At 48.6% G+C, this 19,484-nt stretch overlaps 1 protein-coding gene across 1 annotated transcript in view; it reads left to right on the plus strand.

Annotated features, from left to right (window-relative positions):
* The window catches only part of LOC310683514 (protein-arginine deiminase type-2-like), a 59,589-nt gene that overhangs the window by 31,265 nt on the left and 8,840 nt on the right, over window positions 1-19,484 (plus strand). The window contains exons 8-11 of the mRNA XM_083453447.1: window positions 428-539; window positions 2,242-2,349; window positions 16,716-16,867; window positions 18,371-18,515. Coding sequence (XP_083309573.1) covers window positions 428-539; window positions 2,242-2,349; window positions 16,716-16,867; window positions 18,371-18,515 — 517 coding nt within the window. The remainder of the gene's footprint in view (window positions 1-427; window positions 540-2,241; window positions 2,350-16,715; window positions 16,868-18,370; window positions 18,516-19,484) is intronic.

Raw genomic sequence — 19,484 nt, forward strand, 5'->3', positions numbered from 1 at the left:
AAGTAGATAAATAGGTACCGCTCTGGCGGGAAGGTAAACGGCGTTTCCGTGCGCTGCTCTGGTTCACCAGAAGCGGCTTAGTCATGCCGGCTGCATGACCCGGAAGCTGTACGCCGGCTCCCTCGGGCAGTAAAGCAAGATGAGCGTCGCAACCCCAGAGTCAGCCACGACTGGACCTAATGGTCTGGGGTCCCTTTACCCTTTACCTTTACCCCTTTCACAGCTTTGCCTCCTTTTAATGGGGAACCGGGGGTACCCAAAGATGTTACCAGCTCCCATCATCTCTGACCATTGACCATGACGTCAGCATCTGGAGGGGCACAGCTGTTCCCCAGCCCTGCTCTGTGGAATCCACTCCACCCCACCCTACTTTCTTGCTGGCCATGAAAGCATCCCCAGTTAACCCCTCTTTGTCCTCCCCTGTCAGTGTGAAGGATAATTACCTCTTCCTGAAGGAGATCAAGAACTTGGTCAGCAAAGCTAACTGCAAGATGTCGGTCTGCTCACGGTACATGAACCGAGGAGACCGGTGGATGCAGGTGAGTGGGTTGCCAGTCTTAAACCCTGGGGAGCCGTTGCTGCCAGCCAGTGTGGACAATACCAAGGTACTTGGGCCAATGACATGACTCAGCCTAAAGCTCCCAATCCACGATTCTGCCCACATTTCCTGAACTGCAGTTTCCCAGGTTTTCAGTAAAGGTAAGCTGTAAGAAGAGATCTGCTGGATCAGGCCAATGGCCTATCTAGTCCAGAATCCTGTACTTACAGTGGCCAACCAGATGCCCATGATGGGAAACCCAGGATTCGAACACAAGAGCAACTTTCCCCTCCTGCAGTTTCCAGCAAATTGGAATTGCTGTTTCCTCTTGCAGAGGTAGAGCATAGGCCTCACGGCTAGTAGCCACTGACAGCTTTCACCTCCTCCACGAATTTGTCCAGTCCTCTTGTATAGCCATCCAAGTTGGTGACCCCGTCCTGTGGGAGAGAGTTCCACAGTTTAACTCCTTGCTGAAAGACTTGCTTTTCTCTGCCCTGAATCTCCCAACATTCAGCTTCATCGGATGTCCTTGGTTTTACCTGTGGGCTCCCAGCTTCCTGGCAGGATGCATGTTTAGCAGGCAGATTTTTATTTTTAAGGGGGGGGGGAAGGAAATGATTTTTATCCCCAGTGGGTCATTAAGGAACTGAGCTTGCTAGATTAAAGCAAAGCCCTTTGTGAGGAGGCAGCTCTGCAATCTAATGTTACAAATGTTGGGCGAGTCCCCCTCTTTGGCAAGGGCCCATGGGGTTCCAGGCACTCACCCATGGTCTGTGTTCCTTCGGAGAATTGAGACACGGAAGAGATTGTCATCATCTAAGTCTTGAAACTCGCAGTGCATTGCAGCCTGTCTGAGGGCAGTGGTGTAGTTGCTGATTGACTCCCCCTCTGCCTGGTTCCGGTGGTAAAACGCATGGCGGGCAGCAATCTTGGACGGCTTTGGCGCGTAGTGGTTGCAGAGCTTCTCTTGGATCGTGTCCCATGGTGTTGCCTGGACTGCTTCAGGCGCAACCAATGCTAGGGCCGTCTCAAACACCTCAGGCCCACAGGGGCTGAGGAATAGGCCCCGCTTCCGTTCATTTGATACTGCTGTCAGCTCGTTGGCTTGGAGGTAGCAATCAAACCGAGCGAGGTAGGAGTCCCATGATTCAGAGGCTGGTTCAAACGGCGGTAGAGGCACAAGTGAAGCCATGATTCTGATGCCGGCGTGAAGGGCGGTGGATGGAACACAGTGCTCTAGCCAGAACAGTCAGCTCTGAATTGGTTCTGTCCAGTGATTTCACTCTGTGATTTCGCTCTGTGATTCAGCTCAGTTCAGAGGATGGCCGCATCTGGCTGTGCTCTGATGTCCACCAATCCCATCCTCATCGCCAGTGTTGAATAGTGGGCAGATGACACAGCGATTTCTCCAAAGCAGCTCTTTATTTTGTAAGCTGGAACAGGACTGAACAGCAAACAGCTCAGCCGGCCTGCTTTTATAGGCAGCCGGCTGTCAACATTGTAGCAACAACAACCCAGGGTTTCCTGCCTAAAATGAGGTGGACCTGAGTGAAAACTATCTACAGTATCCCCCTGCTGGCCCAGGGTGAGAACTTCAGTACATAACAGTCATAGCTTTAAGAAATATGGTTTATTCACCTATTTACACCTTCAGTCTGCATGGAGGGAGTCCAGATCTTGCTGATTTCTCTTTTCCTCTGCAGGATGAGATTGAGTTTGGCTACATCCATGCCCCCCACAAGGGCTTCCCGGTGGTCCTGGACTCCCCGAGGAACGGAGGCCTTGAAGACTTCGCTGTGAAAGAGATTTTGGTAAGAGCATCCTCTTCTTACTGCCGTTACCACAACATGTGATTTATCCTGAATTCCCTTGTGCGAAGTTTTGCTAAGGAAAAGCCTGCTCTTATGTGCCTTGCCATCCCAAACATGCCGCCCACTGTGGAGGGGAGGGTGCCAGGCGTGCGGTGCGGTGCGGAGAGAGAGCGAGGGACTATCATGGGGAGGGACAGTGCAGCGGGGGGGGGGGGGCGCAAATTACTTGCCTTGCCCCGGGTGCTGACAAACCCACGCTACGCCACTGCCTGGAAGGCAGACTATGCTGGACTAGATGGGCTATTGGCCTGATCCTGACAAAGAGCAGAGCCACGCTGTCTGTTGGATGCACATCCAGCACACTTTTAAAGCACATAATTTCCATAAGGACCTAAGGAAAGCCTGCAGGATCAGGCCAATAGCCCATCTAGTCCAGCATCCTGATCTCACAGTGCCAACCAGTGGCCTGCAGGAAACCCACAAGCAGCACAGGAGCCCTCTACCCTACCAGGGTTTCCAGGAACTCGTATTCAGAAGCTTCATACTGCAGAGGCAGAGCACGACCATCGTGGATAGTGGCCACTGATAGCTTTAACTTCCTCCGTGAATTTGCCCAACCCTCCTTTAAAGCCATCCAAGTTGGTGGCCCTTCCTGCCTCCTGTGGGAGTGAGTTCCACAGTTTAACTATACTGTTGTTGGGCTCCCAGCTCCCATCCTCATCCCTGACCCCTGGGCCCTGCTGGCTGGGGCTGAAGGGAGTCAGAATGCTGTAGCATCTGGAGGCCAGCCCATTAGCTATCCCCTCCTCTGGCTGCAAGGGACGTGGGTGGCGCTGTGGGTAAAAGCCTCAGCGCCTAGGGCTTGCCGATTGAAAGGTCAGCGGTTCGAATCCCCGCGGCGGGGTGCGCTCCCGTTGTTCGGTCCCAGCGCCTGCCAACCTAGCAGTTCGAAAGCACCCCCGGGTGCAAGTAGATAAATAGGGACCGCTTACTAGCGGGAAGGTAAACAGCGTTTCCGTTTGCGGCTCTGGCTCGCCAGAGCAGCGATGTCACGCTGGCCACGTGACCCGGAAGTGTCTCCGGACAGCGCTGGCCCCCGGCCTCTTGAGTGAGATGGGCGCACAACCCTAGAGTCTGTCAAGACTGGCCCGTACGGGCAGGGGTACCTTTACCTTTACCTCTGGCTGCAAAGGAGGCTTGTGTGTATGGCAGGGGGGCCAAATGTGGGCATGGGAACTCCAGAAGGGTGATGTTGACCCCGTGTGATGGGGGCCGAGCCTAGCTCATTTCTCCAGAGCCCCCACCACACCTTGTGTGCTTTTCGCTGGGGAGAGAGGGCAGCAACGGAAAGGGCAGCAATGGTTAAGGGCATCTGGGAGCAGCAGGAGACTGACATGGAACCCGCTGGGTCAGTCAGCTGAAAAGAAATGGGTTTTTAATGCTGCTGTTTCGCTCTGCGAGATCACGGTGTCTTCATCTGCTCTGTTCCCCTCGGAAGGGGCAGAGCGAAGACACTGGAAGATGCAGCACAGCTGGACTGTGTCATCTCCCCTGTTGCTTCCCTGCCCCCTAAAAGCACCAAGATTTCCCTTTTCTTTTTAAAGTTTTTATTATTTTATTTTGACAAAGTAATAATCATAAATAAATGAGAATAAAAATGTGCACCCCACCACCGAGACCATTCCATTGTAACTAATCCAGCCTCCCAAAATTTCAACACCTCCTGCGATGGTTTGACCCCTCTCTGTTTTAACAGTACAGTGGTACCTTGGGTTAAGTACTTATTCATTCCAGAGGTCTGTACTTAACCTGAAACTGTTCTTAACCTGAAGCACCACTTTAGCTAACGGGGCCTCCTGCTGTCGCTGCGCCACCGAAGCACGATTTCTGTTCTCATCTTGAAGCAAAGTTCTTAACCTGAGGTACTATTTCTGGGTTAGCGGAGTCTGTAACCTGAAGCGTATGTAACCACTGTACAATTCCACAAGCACCTTCCACATCTCCTTGAAATCATTTCTCCTGCATATTCCCTGTCTTACCTTAATGGCACATGTTAATTTATCATTAATAGCTATATCCCACACCTCTTTATACCATTCTTCCATTTTATATTCTGCTTACCCCTTCCACTTCCTGGCTATAATAATTCATGCAGCTGTCAATAAGTTTGCGAGCAAGTCCTTCATAGCCTGCAAACCTTCCACCCCACCATAAATTGATAATAATGCTGCCTCTGGACTTTTGGTCAGCTTTAACCCAGTGATTTCTGTTATCTCCTTAAACACCCTTTGCAAAAAAAAAATATGTACATGTTTACACCGCCACCACATGTGAACATAATTCCCTGCTTCCTGGCAATCCCTACAACATAACTCCGGAAAGATTCCCCTTTTCTGTTTCCTTACAGTGAATAGAAATCAGGGGTCTGCAAGGGAGTCAAGGCATCCCTTGACTCGTTTTTTGAAAAGGCCCAAATTAACTCATAGGAATCTGCCTCATATCGGGTCAATCCATCTAGCACAGGATTGTCTGCACTGATTCTGCAGCTCTCCAGGCTCTCAGATAGGGAGTGTCTTCCCAGCCCTACTTCGAGATGCTATGGACTGGACCTGGGACCATGCAAACCAGGTGCTCTACCGTCCTGTTGCGGCCCTTTTCTTAAAAGTAAAGCCAAGGTTCTAGTCCTCAATGGTTGTGGAATAAGGGGCTGACTTAAACAGCACCATAGGAGCTGCCTTTATACCCTTGGTCCACTTAGCTCAGCATTGCCAACACTGGCTGGTAGTGGCTCTCCAGAGTTTCAGGTCTTTTCTAGCCCTACTATGGATGCTGCTGAGGACCGAACCTGGGACCTTCTGCATGCAAAGCAGATGCTCTGTATCACTCAGTTTTACAGCCCTTTCCCTTTTGGATCAACGGCAGCTCAGAAAGGCTCTCCAGATATTCTTGCTTTGAGATCTTACATGCCTTCAGTCGGAGAAAATAAGGAGAGATCTGGCCAGTGGGCATCCTCTTCTCACAAGGGCCCACCAGATGCCCCAAAGCAAAACCAGCAAGCAGGATTCAAACACCAGAGCTCTCTCCCCTCTTGCCCTTTCCAGCAACTGGCGCTCAGAAGCATTTAATGCTGTATTGTTTTTAACACTCAATTGGGAGCCGCCCAGAGTGGCTGGGGAAACTCAGCCAGATGGGTGGGGTATAAATAATAAGGTATTATTATTATTTACTGCCTCCAAATGCAAAGCACGGTCATCGGGCTAGTAGGCATTGACAGCCCTCTCCCCTCCATGAATTTGCCAAATGCCTAATGTCCTTTTTCAAAAGCCATCCAGATTGATGGCCATTTCTGCCCCATGCAGGAGTGAGTTCCGCAGTTTAACTCTGTGCTGCACGAAGAAAGACTTCCTTTCATACATCCCGAAACTTCCATCCAACGTTCAATTTCATTGGATGTCCACCAGTTATTGTGTTACACTTTTTCCTTGCCGGGCAAAATTTTATCACGTTGCCACTTTTTCTCTAAAGTCGCAAATGCTGAAGCCTTTCCTCCTAGAGGAATCTCCCTTTTCTGAACCATTTCCACCTCTCCAGGATCCCTTTAGAGGTGAGCGTCAAGAACGGGCGAGGCATCTAAAAACTGCCTCCTCTTGCCGGACAGCCCACTGACGGCTTGCGTCAAGCAATGTCAGCCAAGGACAGGCAGGAGCCCTTGCCAGCAGCGAATCAGAAAAGTGGGCAGGGTGAGGGCCGAACCTTTGGCAACCCCTTAACCCCATTGGACCCCAAGTCTAGATTCGCACCACCATATTTGGTCTCTGTGTGTCCTTCTAGCCTCTTGTGAGATGTCTGTACCCCTGAAATTTGGGGGTGCCTGGGCACCAGTCTGTCTTGCTGCTGGGCGCCACCCCGCGTCTCTGGTAACCGGAGACGGGAGCGCGGAGCGCTGTTGGCACCCCCCTCATGGTCCGCGCCCGCCTCAGAGAAGGTTAATCGCTTTTAAACATGGTGAGATCTATCATTTATCATGCCTCGAATGAGTACAGCCAGTCCTGGATTTGTCATGCAGGAAAGGAATACCACGTTGATCTCCGGCTCTTACTTTGCAAATATATATAAATATATATGCAAGCAATCGCCCCTCTAAAAGGGGGGTGGAATAATAGCATTTAGAAAAGCAATTTTGGACTCTGGGGGGAGCTGAACGTATTATATTCCAATTGTTTGCTTTGAAGCCTCCTCTATTCCGCCTCCTATCTTTTCCAATCTCATTTTCCAGATGGGACACTTTAGCCAAATATTCTCGCCCCCTTCTCCGGCAAGGCACACGTGGCCATCTATAAGCCCTTTGTGGGGCTTAATGGAAAAACTGAGAGGCGGGAGAAATTATTTCTCTGCGCAGAAGGACTTGGCTTGAATGAACCAAGGGGAGAGGCAGTCCTAGCCGTTATAGGAATGGAAACTGGGACCTTTCCTAGAAGTGGCAAAGTAGCTAGAATCTCAAAGCGTCCCAGTGAAAAGTCACGGAATTGTTCTAGAAAGTCACGGAGTTTCTAGAAATTGATGTTCGGAATTGATGCTGCCTCCAACTGCAGGGCAGAGCTGGCTAGTAGCCATCGCTATCCGTCTCCTCCTCCCTGAATTTGTCCATTCCTCTTTTAAAGGCATTGGCATTGGTGATTTTCACATCCTCCTGTGGGAACAAGTTCCCCCTGTTTAGCTCTGTGCTACGTGAAGAAGTCCTTTCATAATTTTATCATCCCTGGATCTGCCAACATTCAGTTTCAGTGGAGTTCTCACATTATGAGAAAGGAAGAAAGCATTTCAACTCCTCTATTGTATCACCTCTTATTTGCCTTTTCTCTAAACTAATAAGTCACCTTTCCGTCCCCCTGATCATATTGCTTGCACTTAACTGGGCCTTCTCCAGCTCTAACATCTCCTTTTTGAGTCAAGGCCTTGGGAGCTGTGGGTTTTGGAATCACCAGTGGCGTAGCGTGGGGGGTGCAGGGGGGGCCGGCCGCACCGGGCACAACATCTGGGGGGGGGGTACTCTCGCACTCGCAGCTCTCTGCCCCTACTAAAATCCACGGGTTAGGGGGCGCAAATTACTTGCCTTGCCCCGGGTGCTGACAACCCACGCTACGCCACTGGGAATCACCCCACCCCCACCCCTCGGCAGCAAAGTTTCAAGTCTCCAATCCCCCATGAGCATGAAGAGGAATGAGAAGAAGGCTCAATTCCCTCACCACCTGGAGTTAATTGCCTCTTCGCCATTTAGGGGAAGCAAGTGGAAACCCACGCGCTAACCCAATACATCCTCATTCCTGCATAAATCATCCTTATGGCAGCCTCCCTCTTCCCACTGTGCCCACCAGAAATTGTGCCCTCGGGGCATGCGCAGAAGGCCGCTGCAGTCTTCTATTTCCACCAAGCGAGTCTCCCAAGCGCAAGATAAACAAGGGCTGTGATGGTTCAGGGAGCTGCTGCAAGAGACGGGGCGCCAGGAGCCTGCCCCACTTGGTCAGGTGGTGTCAACGCCTTGGGGTGCCCCCTCTTCCCTACCTTATTGTTTTGTTGTTTTTGTTTCAATTCTTTAGTAAAGGTAAAGGGACCCCTGACCATTAGGTCCGGTCATGACCGACTCTGGGGTTGCGGCGCTCATCTCGCTTTATTGGCCGAGGGAGCCGGCATACAGCTTCCGGGTCGTGTGGCCAGCATGACTAAGCCGCTTCTGGCGAACCAGAGCAGCGCACAGAAACGCCGTTTACCTTCCCACCAGAGCGGTACCTATTTATCTACTTGCATTTTGACGTGCTTTCGAACTGCTAGGTTGGCAGGAGCTGGGACCAAGCAACGGGAGCTCACCCCGTCGCGGGGATTCGAACCGCCGACCTTCTGATCAGCAAGTCCTAGGCTCTGTGGTTTAACCCACAGCGCCACCCGCGTCCCTATTCTGTTTATTCTGTGAACAACCTTGTGATCTTGTAATGAAGGGTGATATATGCGTTTAAAACGTCAACATCATCATCATCATCATATACCCATGTGGTGTTGCTGCAAAATTTCTTTGAAAAGATGTACGTGACGCCTTATTCAGTGACATTTTGAAGAAGCACACACAAAATTAAAATGTCCATAGGAAGACAGGAAGCTGGGTTATACTGAGCCAGGGCCTTGGGTCCACCTAGCTCAGAGCTGTCCACACAGACTGGCAGCAGCTTTCCAGCATTTCAGAGAGGGAGTCTTTGCCAGCCCTACTTAGAAGATGTCAGGATTGAACCTGGGGCCTTCTGCAGGCCAAGCAGGTGTTCTGCCGCTGAGCTGTGGCCCCTCCCTGCTTGGAAATGCTGCCAGCATTGATTGAAATGGGGGCCTCGTCCGCCACGCAAAGCAGGGGCTATACCGCTGAGTCACAGCCCTGTCCGAAAACAACTGTGCAATGATTGTAAGTCTCACCAAGACAACTGATTAAAAGTTTCTGACATATTTATTTCACAAAATTTATGCACTGCTTGATTGTAAAAGGGGGGGGGGACGACCCTCAACACAATTATCCATCAGAATAACGAACAAATATCATTCAATGCATGCAGAAAGTCACAAATTTGCAAGAGCAGAATGTGCCGGGGTGTTTTGTTTAGTTTTTGAGGTTGTTTCGGGATTTAACACAACATCTCTCGACCCAACTCCATCCAGGCAGATTCCCTTATTAATGCCATTATTAAGGCCTTCGCCTCCCCTCCGAAATCATCCAGTCCTTGGGCTCCAGCGATGCAGCTGGCATGCTGTCCCCTTTTGCAGCCCTCCCCATACCACAAATTCGTAAGATGGCATCGCAATTGGCTACGGCCACGAGGCTGCCCCAGTTATCCTCGGACAAGCAAAACAGGCCTTCGCAGTCAGGATTATTGAATGACGGAGGATTAAGGCGATGAAACAGATACCCTGAGTCATTCTGAAATCTATTTGGAGGTAGGATTCGTACGGGGAGCTCTGGTAACGTTATCCAGGCATAAGACTCTGCGCTTTCTCTGTGGCTTCCTGGCCACTCCTACCCACCCGCCATTCCGAGCCCACAAGGCCTTTAAGGAAAAGAGACGTTTTGTCCAAGGACATCACAGGGAAGGAATCCCAGTTCTTTCCTGGCCTTGGGATGAAGCCGTCAAGCTGTCGTCGGCCGCAACTTTGCTTTCTCCTTGGCCGGGTTGGCGCAATCGCCGAAGCATCTTCTGGCAGGAAGAAAAAGGGCCCTTCTGCGATGCGCTTCGTTGCACCGCCCGGTAACCTAATCGCGGAGATGGGATTACACCTTGCAAAGTAGGTTCAAACAACCTAATATCCTGCCAGGCCGTTTTTCAGTGCCAAGTCTCGTTGAAACCTAGACCCTTTTTGTCATTCCTTTCCATCTTTCCTGCTCTGAATCCCTGTTCTCCTTTCTTAAAAAACATAAGAAGAGCCCTGCTGGATCAAGTCCAAGGCCCAGCTGCTTCATCATCATCATCATCATCATCATCATCATCATATTTATACCCCACCCATCCGGCTAGGTTTCCCCAGCCACTCTGGGAGGCTTCCAGCACATAAAAAAACATAATAAAATGTCAAACGTTAAAAACTTCCCCATACAGGGCTGCCTTCAGATGTCTTCTAAAAGTTGTGTAGTTCTTTATCTCCTTGACATCTGATGGGAGGGTGTTCCACAGGACAGGTGCCACAACCAAGAAGGCCCTCTGCCTGGTTCCCTGTAGCTTCACTTCTTTCAGAGAGGGAGCCACCAGAAGACCCTCAGAGCTGGACCTCAGTGTCAGGGCTGAACAATGGGGTGGAGACGCTCCTTCAGGTACACAGGGCCAAGGCTGTTTAGGGCTTTCAAGGTCAGCACCAACACTTTGAATTGTGCTCAAAAAAAAAAAAAGTTTATAAATCTGTCTCTAAAATCATTCCTGTCCTAATCCCTTTTGGCCCTTCTTCAGCCTCAGAAGTTGACCCATGTTAAATTGCTGTATACAAGCAGCACATGGGTGGCACTGTGGTCTAAACCACTGAGCCTCTTGGGCTTGCTGATCAGAAGATTGGGGGTTCAAATCCCCGCGATGGGGTGAGCTCCCATCGCTCTGTCCCAGCTCCTGCCAACCTAGCAGTTCGAAAGCACGCCAGTGCAAGTAGATAAATAGGTATCGCTGTGGTGGGAAGGTAAATGGTGTTTCCATGCACTCTGGTTCCCGTCACGGTGTCCCGTTGCGCCAGAAGCGGTTAGGTCATGCTGACCACATGACCCGGAAAGCTGTCTGTGGATGAATGCCCGTTCCCTCGGCCTGAAAGCAAGATGAGCACTGCAACCCCATAGTCGCCTTTGACTGGACTTAACCGTCCACGAGTCCTTTACCTTTTACTTTTATATAAGCAGAGCATTTGTGTGTATTCACCAGCAGTGCGTGTGGTGTCTCAAGACTAGATCAGTTACTCCTCTCCTTTTCCACTTAGAGAAGAGGCAAGGAAGAGGTGAGAACAATAGATAGAATCTTCTGCAGCCCAAACTGTGGGACGCGGGTGGCGCTGTGGATTAAACCACAGAGCCTAGGACTTGCCGATCAGAAGGTCAGCGGTTCAAATCCCCACGACGGGGTGAGCTCCCGTTGCTCGGTCCCTGCTCCTGCCCACCTAGCAGTTCGAAAGCACGTCAAAGTGCAAGTAGATAAATAGGAACCACTCCGGCGGGAAGGTAAACGGCATTTCCATGTGCTGCTCTGGTTTGCCAGAAGTGGCTTAGTCCTGCTCCCTCGGCCGGCTCCCTCGGCCAATAAAGCGAGATGAGTGCCGCAACCCCAGAGTCGGCCACGACTGGACCTAATGGTCAGGGGTCCCTTTACCTTTACCCGTCCACACGGGTCTATCAAATCCAAACTCTTCTTCTTCTTCGCACAAATTCATGGAGTAGAGGGGTGAGCTCAGTTGGTTAGAGCATGGTGCTGATAACGCCAAGGTTGCAGGTTTGGTCCCCGCATGGGACAGCTGCATAATTCTGCATTGTGCAGGGGGTTGAATGAGATGATCCTCAGGGTCCCTTCCCATGCTACAGTTCTATGATGGCTACTAGCCACCATGGCCGTCCTCTGCTTCCACAGTCAAATGCAGTTGGAAGCCACAGGAGTGGAGAGGGCTCTTGTGCTCAGATCCTTCTTACAGTTTTTCCACTGGCAACTGTGAGAAGAGGATGCTGGGCTTGTTGGGCTGTATGATGCAAGGACTTATGGGAGTTGTAGTCCAAAACAGCTGGAGGGCATGCTGGAGGTTATATTGAGGGCTCTTGTCCTGAGGTCAGTGTGGGACCTTTTAAAAATAAAAATCCATGAATTTCCATATGTGTTTCTCTCCCTCCCCCCAGCCAACCCCTCCCCCTCCCCTTCAAACATCTCCTTTTCCTTTTTGGGCAGAGATTTTTGAACTGCCCAATTGCAGATTCCCTCTCTGTCACTCGTAAATCTTCCTGGTGCTGACTTGAATCCATGACATCTTATCCCTGCAAGACAGCTGGTCCCCCAGCAGTTGGTGGCTACCGGCTTTCAGCACTGCAAACCTCCACATACACGCAGACATACACACCCCAAAAACTGAGGAATGATATGTTCGAGTCTCGGGGAAGAAGGCTGGTGGGCTGAGATGCTTCCCCGGGTGCTGAGACATCGTTTGAATTGGTGGCCTCTGTGAAAAGTTCATGGAAGGGCCGTAGCACAGCGTGGTACTAGGGGCACCTGCTTGGCATGCAGAAGGTCCCCGGTTCAATCCCCGCTGGCAGCATCTCCAGGTGGGTCTGGGAATGTCCCCTGCCTGGAACTCTTGAGAGCCATTGCTGAAAGTCAGTGTAGGCAACATTGAGCTAGAAGAACCAATAGGTTTGATTCAACGTGTTGTAAACAAAATCTGCCCTTCTTCCCTTTTGGGGTATCCAAGAGCCCATATAGAGCCCTTAAGTGGGTTCCCTATTGGTAGGAGAAAATAACAGAGGCCAACCAGAGAATATTGAGAAGCAAAGCAGCTCATAAGCCTGATCTTTATTGATCTGTTGCAATAGGGTGCTCCCCTCACACGCAGGAAAGGAGGAGGACCCAGAACAAAGGTGTGCCTGCCCTTTTATAGACATTTTAAATTCCTTGCCCTGGAGCTCAAGACCACCCCTCCATACATCATACATACATCACAGTAAGAGCTGTTTGACAGTGGAATTTGCTGCCAAGGAGTGTGGTGGAGTCTCCTTCTTTGGAGGTCTTTAAGCAGAGGCTTGACAACCATATGTCAGGAGTGCTCTGATGGTGTTTCCTGCTTGGCAGGGGGTTGGACTCGATGGCCCTTGTGGTCTCTTCCAACTCTATGATTCTATGATTCTAGAAGGGGTGTAACCCAAGACCACTCCCCACAAACATCATTGTCTTTCCTGGTAGTCTGGCCATTCCTTTGAGATGGTGATTTCCCAATTCCTGAGACAATGGGAAGGCTCCCTGACCCCCTCCCTCCTTGCAGAGAAAACATTTGGTCAGTTTGGGAGTTTAAAAGGTTTCAGGTTGGTCTTCCTGTGCTGATCTATGTACGTGCTTGGTTGGTACAGTTATGAACATTTCTTATATATGTAAGACCTTAAATTTTATTATTACAAACGTAAGGCTGCTTCCAACATTTCAGTTTTATGCCCAGTATGTAGCTCTCTTCGTGGCCCCCAAATTTGGACTTAATTCCAAATTAAGCTGTGTGGCTTAATAAACAGAGGCTATGTGCAATTTTCTGGCTGCCGTCTGTGTGCGTTTAAGTAGATATGAGCTTGGGTTGCAGGTGTGAGCTTGGATTAGGCGAGGCAGGGTGGGCTCTTAGCCCAGACCTTACCATATTTAGGGACGTTCGTCCTGGAAAGATGCATTTACTTCACCCTTTCCCTTCCCAGTTAGGGACGCGGGTGGCGCTGTAGGTTAAAGCCTCAGCGCCTAGGGCTTGCCGATCGAAAGGTCGGCGGTTCAAATCCCCGCGGCGGGGTGCGCTCCCGCTGTTCGGTCCCAGTGCCTGTCAACCTAGCAGTTCGAAATCACTCTTGGGTGCAAGTAGATAAATAGGGACCGCTTACTAGCGGGAAGGTAAACGGCGTTTCCGTGTGCAGCTCTGGCTCGCCAGAGCAGCTTCGTCACGCTGGCCACGTGACCCGGAAGTGTCTTTGGACAGCGCTGGCCCTTGGCCTCTTTGAGTGAGATGGGCGCACAACCCTAGAGTCTGTCAAGACTGGTCCGTACGGGCAGGGGTACCTTTACCTTTTACCTTCCCTTCCCAGTTAAAGATCCCTTTTATACTTTGCTTTGGACTGCAGTGCAAAGTCAATAGCAAGAGTGCCTCTGAGCATACATTGTTCCTATTTCTTCTAACTTTTAACCCTGCTCTTCCCAAGGAGTCTGTTTAAGATTTTAACCTTGTTGTGGTTTTAGGCTGGTTTGAAGGGATGCCTTTTTCCATTTCTATTTGTGGCTCTGAGTTACTATCTATCTATCTATCTATGAATGATAATAGCAATAAGTTAATTCATTAAAAGCAATCTCCTTTCCCCGACACACACAGATGCAAATAATCCTCAGAGAATTGCCACGAGCTCAGCAGATAAAGTGAAAAAGTCAATGAGGGGGGCAGGCAGTCCACCCAGCTGAACTCTGGCATATGCCCTCCAAATGGAGCTTATGAGGGATTTAAACAGCTCAGGGAACTGGGATGGGCCTCGCTGTGGAGACATTTCATGCTTATTAGCAGAGTATTGTGACATCTTGTCTGTCAGGACAGCTGCTTCACACCTCCAAGCCCTCTGCAAGATAACATTAGGGCAGCACATGCCTTTTCTGCCCTTTAGGGCTTCCTTTGTGTTGCCCAGCAAGGTTTGAATCATAGAATCATAGAGTTGGAAGAGACCACAAGGGCCATCGAGTCCAACCCCTTGCCAAGCAGGAAACACCATCAGAGCACTCCTGACATATGGTTGTCAAGCCTCTGCTTAAAGACCTCCAAAGAAGGAGACTCCACCACACTCCTTGGCAGCAAATTCCACTGTTGAACAGCTCTTACTGTCAGGAAGTTCTTCCTAATGTTTAGGTGGAATCTTCTTTCTTGTAGTTTGGATCCATTGCTCCGTGTCCGCTTCTCTGGAGCAGCAGAAAACAACCTTTCTCCCTCCTCTATGTGACATCCTTTTATATATTTGAACATGGCTATCATATCACCCCTTAACCTCCTCTTCTCCAGGCTAAACATGCCCAGCCCCCTTAGCCGTTCCTCATAAGGCATCGTTTCCAGGCCTTTGACCATTTTGGTTGCCCTCCTCTGGACACGTTCCAGTTTGTCAGTGTCCTTCTTGAACTGTGGTGCCCAGAACTGGACACAGTACTCCAGGTGAGGTCTGACCAGAGCAGAATACAGTGGCACTATTACTTCCCTTGATCTAGATGCTATACTCCTATTGATGCAGCCCATAGGAGATGCTACATCAATAGGAGATGCTATACTGCTATTGATGTTTCAAAACCCTTCCCTGTTATTGACCTAAGGCGCCATCTGCACTGTGCATTTAAAGCACTATCATCCCACTTTACACAGTCATGGCTTCCCCAAAGAATCATGGGATTCTTCATAACATAGTCTGTTATGATTGGTGAGGGTAGTTTGGAGAGTCCAGTTCCCCTCTGAGAGTTCCCAAAATTTCCCTACAATTCTTAGAGTTCCCTGGGAAGAGGGATTAATTATCAACCCATGAAGGAGCTCAGAGACAATTTATTGGTGGTTATGGCTATTATTTCAGGCAGCCCTCTATTGGGAGGTTTTTAATGCTTGATGTTTTTATTATGTTTTTAGATATGATGTAAACTGCCCAGAGTGGCTGGGGAAATCCAGCCAGATGGGCAAGGTATAAATATTAATGATGATGATGTTATTTCAATTTATTTTTGTGGTACCTTGGTTCTCAAACTTAATTCGCTCTGGAAGTCTGTTCCAAAACCAAAGCATTCCAAAACCAAGGTGTGCTTTCCCATAGAAAGTAATGCAAAATGGATTAATCCGTTCCAGACTTTTAAAAGCAACCCTTAAAACAGCCATTTAACATGAATTTTACTATCTAACGAGATCATTGATCCATAAAATGAAAGCAATAAACAATGTACTACAGTGGAACCTCGGATTGCGGACGTAATCCGTGATGGAGGCACGTCCGCAACCCTCAGTGCCGCGCCTGCACACGTGCGTGACGTGATTTGGCGTTTCTTCGCATGCGCGAAGCATGATTGGCAAAACCTGGAAGTAACCCTTTCCCGTATTTCTGAGTTTCCCATGGTACGCAACCTGAAAACGCGTAACCCCGAAGCATTTTTAACCCGAGGTACCACTGTACAGTAACACAGTCAATCAATCAATCAATCAATCAATCAATCAGTAGCTGAACTGGGTTCCACTGGGCCACAAAAAAGGAGCTGCAAAAACAAAAAAGCAAAATAAATAGGAAAAACAGACAGACCTCAGCGTAGCACTCAAATCAGAAGTGTGGCACTCAAATCGGAAGCGTAATACTCAAATTGGAAATGTGGCACTCAAAACGGAGCACGTTCAACTTCCGAAAAGAGTTCGCAAACCGGAACACTTACTTCCGGGTTTGCGGTGTTTGGGTTCCAAATGGTTTGAGTATCAAGGTGTTTGAGAACCAAGGCACCAGTGTAATGCCCTTTATCAAAAGATTTCAGGGCAGTGTACAGTGGTACTTCGGGTTACATACGCTTCAGGTTACATACGCTTCAGGTTACAGACTCCGCTATCCCAGAAATAGTACCTCGGGTTAAGAACTTTGCTTCAGGATGAGAACAGAAATCGTGCAGCGGCAGCAGGAGGCCCCATTAGCTAAAGCGGTGCTTCAGGTTAAGAACAGTTTCAGGTTAAGAACGGACCTCCGGCACGATTTAAGTACTTAACCCGAGGTACCACTGTACAACATTAGAGAACGAATTACAAAGCATCAGTGATAAAAACATAGTAAAAGGCATGTTGATAGACAGCCTAATAGTGAAATAATCATAAGAGCAATTCCCACGCTTTTACAGGCCATTGATTACTTAATAATCAGAGGCCTGGGTAAAGAGGAATGTTTTTGCCTGGTGTCTAAAGATGATGGGAGCAGGTGAGCCTCTCTGGGGAGAGTAATCCACAATCAGGGATCCACCAATGCTTCAATGGAATCTCAGAGTTGAACCCTTTCAGCTGTACACACAGGCATTCACCATTTCCGGGTCAATTTAACAATGATACTTAACATTGTAGTGGGAGCCCTGTGATTGAAGGAGATATCTTTCCCCTCCCTGCAGGGCCCGGATTTCGGCTACGTCTCCAGGGAGCCCCTCTTTGAAGAAGTCACCAGCTTGGACTCTTTTGGGAATCTGGAAGTCAGCCCGCCAGTGACTGCCAATGGAAAAGAGTACCCTTTGGGGAGAATCCTCATTGGAAGCAGCTTCCCTCTGTAAGAGAGTGCACGCAGATGTCGATATTGTAAAAGACCAGACGACCTGAATTTCTGGTTTAAAAAAGACAACTCAAAACCCACCACTGACCATTATCAATCATAGGACTTGGGCACCTTTTTTTGCCTTGTGCAAAGCCTCCCGCTGTTGCCTGCCATCGTTGGATGAGGACAGAGGCTAAAGGGGCATGGGAAGAATTAAGATAAATATGCATTTTCCTGCAAAGGGCAAAACATTCAGCCCTTTCTGTAGCCAGAAGCTGGCTGGCTGGGCATCTGAGCCTCATGTCAACGGTGGCAAGAGGGATTGTTTTCTCGACTGAGGGCCTCAGGCCTTGCAGTGAAAGCAGTGCAGAGGTGGTGATGAACTCTGGCAAAGGAGAAGATCTGCCACCTGCCTCACTCAGGCAAATGATAGGGCCGGTCCTGTAAATAGATATCAGTTTTCACTGGCCCCGTTTTTCTCTCTCATTCTTTTCTTCTTCTTCTGGGGGAATGTGTTGATATAATTAAATATCCAAAGATATTTCAAAGCACTTATCATCCAATATTTTTTTTATACAGTCAAACCTCGGTTGTTGTTTTTTAAATATATTTTTTATTAATTTTTCCAACATAAATTTGTACAAAATTAAATATCCAATCCTCACTTAATCATTCTTTTAGACTTCCATCAGCATGTCTGACAGTTCTCCGTATTATCTCTTCCTCTCACATTTCGAAATATTATATCGCCCTCTGACATTCTTACTCACATCATATTTTTTATGCAATATTTCTATCAATATTTTTCACAGAGCTTCTTGAAAGCCAACAAATATTAATTGTTCGTCACAAACATTTTTGATATACTCTGTAAATTTCTTCCAGTCGTCGGTGAATCTCTGGTCTCGTTGGTTCCTAATTCTCCCTGTTAGTCGTCAAACCTCGGTTGTTGAACGTAATCCATTCCGGAAGCGAAGCCCATTTGGCTTCCGAAACGTTTGACAACCGAGGCGCAGTTTCCAATTGGTTGCAGGAGCTTCCTGCACTCAGTGGAAACTGCGTTGGATGTTTGGCTTCCGAAAAACAGTAAAAAAAATGGAACATTTACTTCCGGGTTTTTGGCGTTTGGGAAATGTTCCAAAACTGAGGCGTTTGGGATCCGAGGTTTGACTGTACATATATAACCTCTTCTAGACTTCCCACCCCTCCTTTCCTGATGTTTATTTTTATTACTCCTTTTTATTAGCTGCTTTAAAACACAATTTTAAGCCCCAATATCGCTAATTCTTTCAGTAATCTGCTGTTTATATTTCAAAACCTGCCTGTGACTTCATGTATGGGTGATAGTTTAGTAGAGAACCCATCAATGGTTTCCATTCTCCCTTAAACAATTCATCATTATGTCCCCTTCATTTAGCAGTCATTTTCTCCATTTCAGCATAGTCCATTAGTTTCATAAGCCATTCATCCTTAATTGGTCATCCTTCTTTTTTTTTGTGGGGATGTTGACCTTTTCAGGTCCGCAGGGCGGAGAATGACCAAGGTGGTGCGAGATTTCCTCTATGCCCAGAAAGTCCAGTCACCCATTGAGCTCTACTCTGACTGGCTGACGGTGGGCCACGTAGACGAGTTTCTGACATTTGTCCCCATTCCTGGCAAAAAGGTGAGCATCAGCTGCGAAGGTCTGTGACCCTTACGCATTGTCGCTAGTTAATTATGTGTTTGGGGCTGAGAAACAGTGATGAAAGCATAGTTGGCGTGGCCATAACCTTATCCTCCTATGGATTCATCCAGTCCTCTTTTAAAGGATTGGACGGAAACTATGGAAGAGTCATGGGGGCACATTGGGAGTCACACTCTCCTGAGTGTGCATGTGTGAATTCAGCAATGCTTAGTTTGCTTTGGGTTCTTAGTTCGTTAATGTTGTTGTTATTGTTTTGTGGGTTATGAGCTGAGCACTGTAACGCTTTGTGAATTTTATAATACGACTTTTCTTGTGGTTGTGCTGTTTAGCCTATTTTCTAAGTTGCTTTGTTAATGGTATTTTATGGAAGGTGGTTGTTTTAATGGTGATTAGTTGATTATTTTATGTGATTTATGTTGTGGTTGTGGTTGTGATGATGATGATGATGATGATAATGATAATAATAACTTATTATTTGTACCCCACCCATCTGGCTAGGGTTCCCCAGTCACTCTGGGCGGCTTCCAACAAAGATTAAAAATACATTTAAATGTCACACATAAAAACTTCCCTGAACAGGGCTGCCTTCAGATGTCTTCCAAATGTCAGGTAGTTGTTTATCTCATTGACATCTGATGGGAGGACGTTTCACAGGACGAGCGCCACTACCAAGAAGGCCCTCTGCCTGGTTCCCTGTAGCTTTGCTTCTCGCAGGGAGGGAACCGCCAGAAGGCCCTCGGCGCTGGACCTCAGCGTCCGGGCAGAACGATGGGGGTGGAGATGCTCCTTCAGGTATACTGGGCCGAGGCTGTGCTCTGCTGTGTTATTATTTATGGCATGTAAGCTGCTTTGTAACTCATGTGAGTTAAAAGCGGCATAGGAATGTAATAAATAAACAAATAAAGCAAGCAAGCAAAGGTAAAGAGCCCCTGGCCTGTTAAGCCCAGT

The sequence above is a fragment of the Podarcis tiliguerta genome, assembly GCF_965153285.1.
Source record: "Podarcis tiliguerta genome assembly, chromosome: 8".
NCBI lineage: Eukaryota > Metazoa > Chordata > Lepidosauria > Squamata > Lacertidae > Podarcis > Podarcis tiliguerta.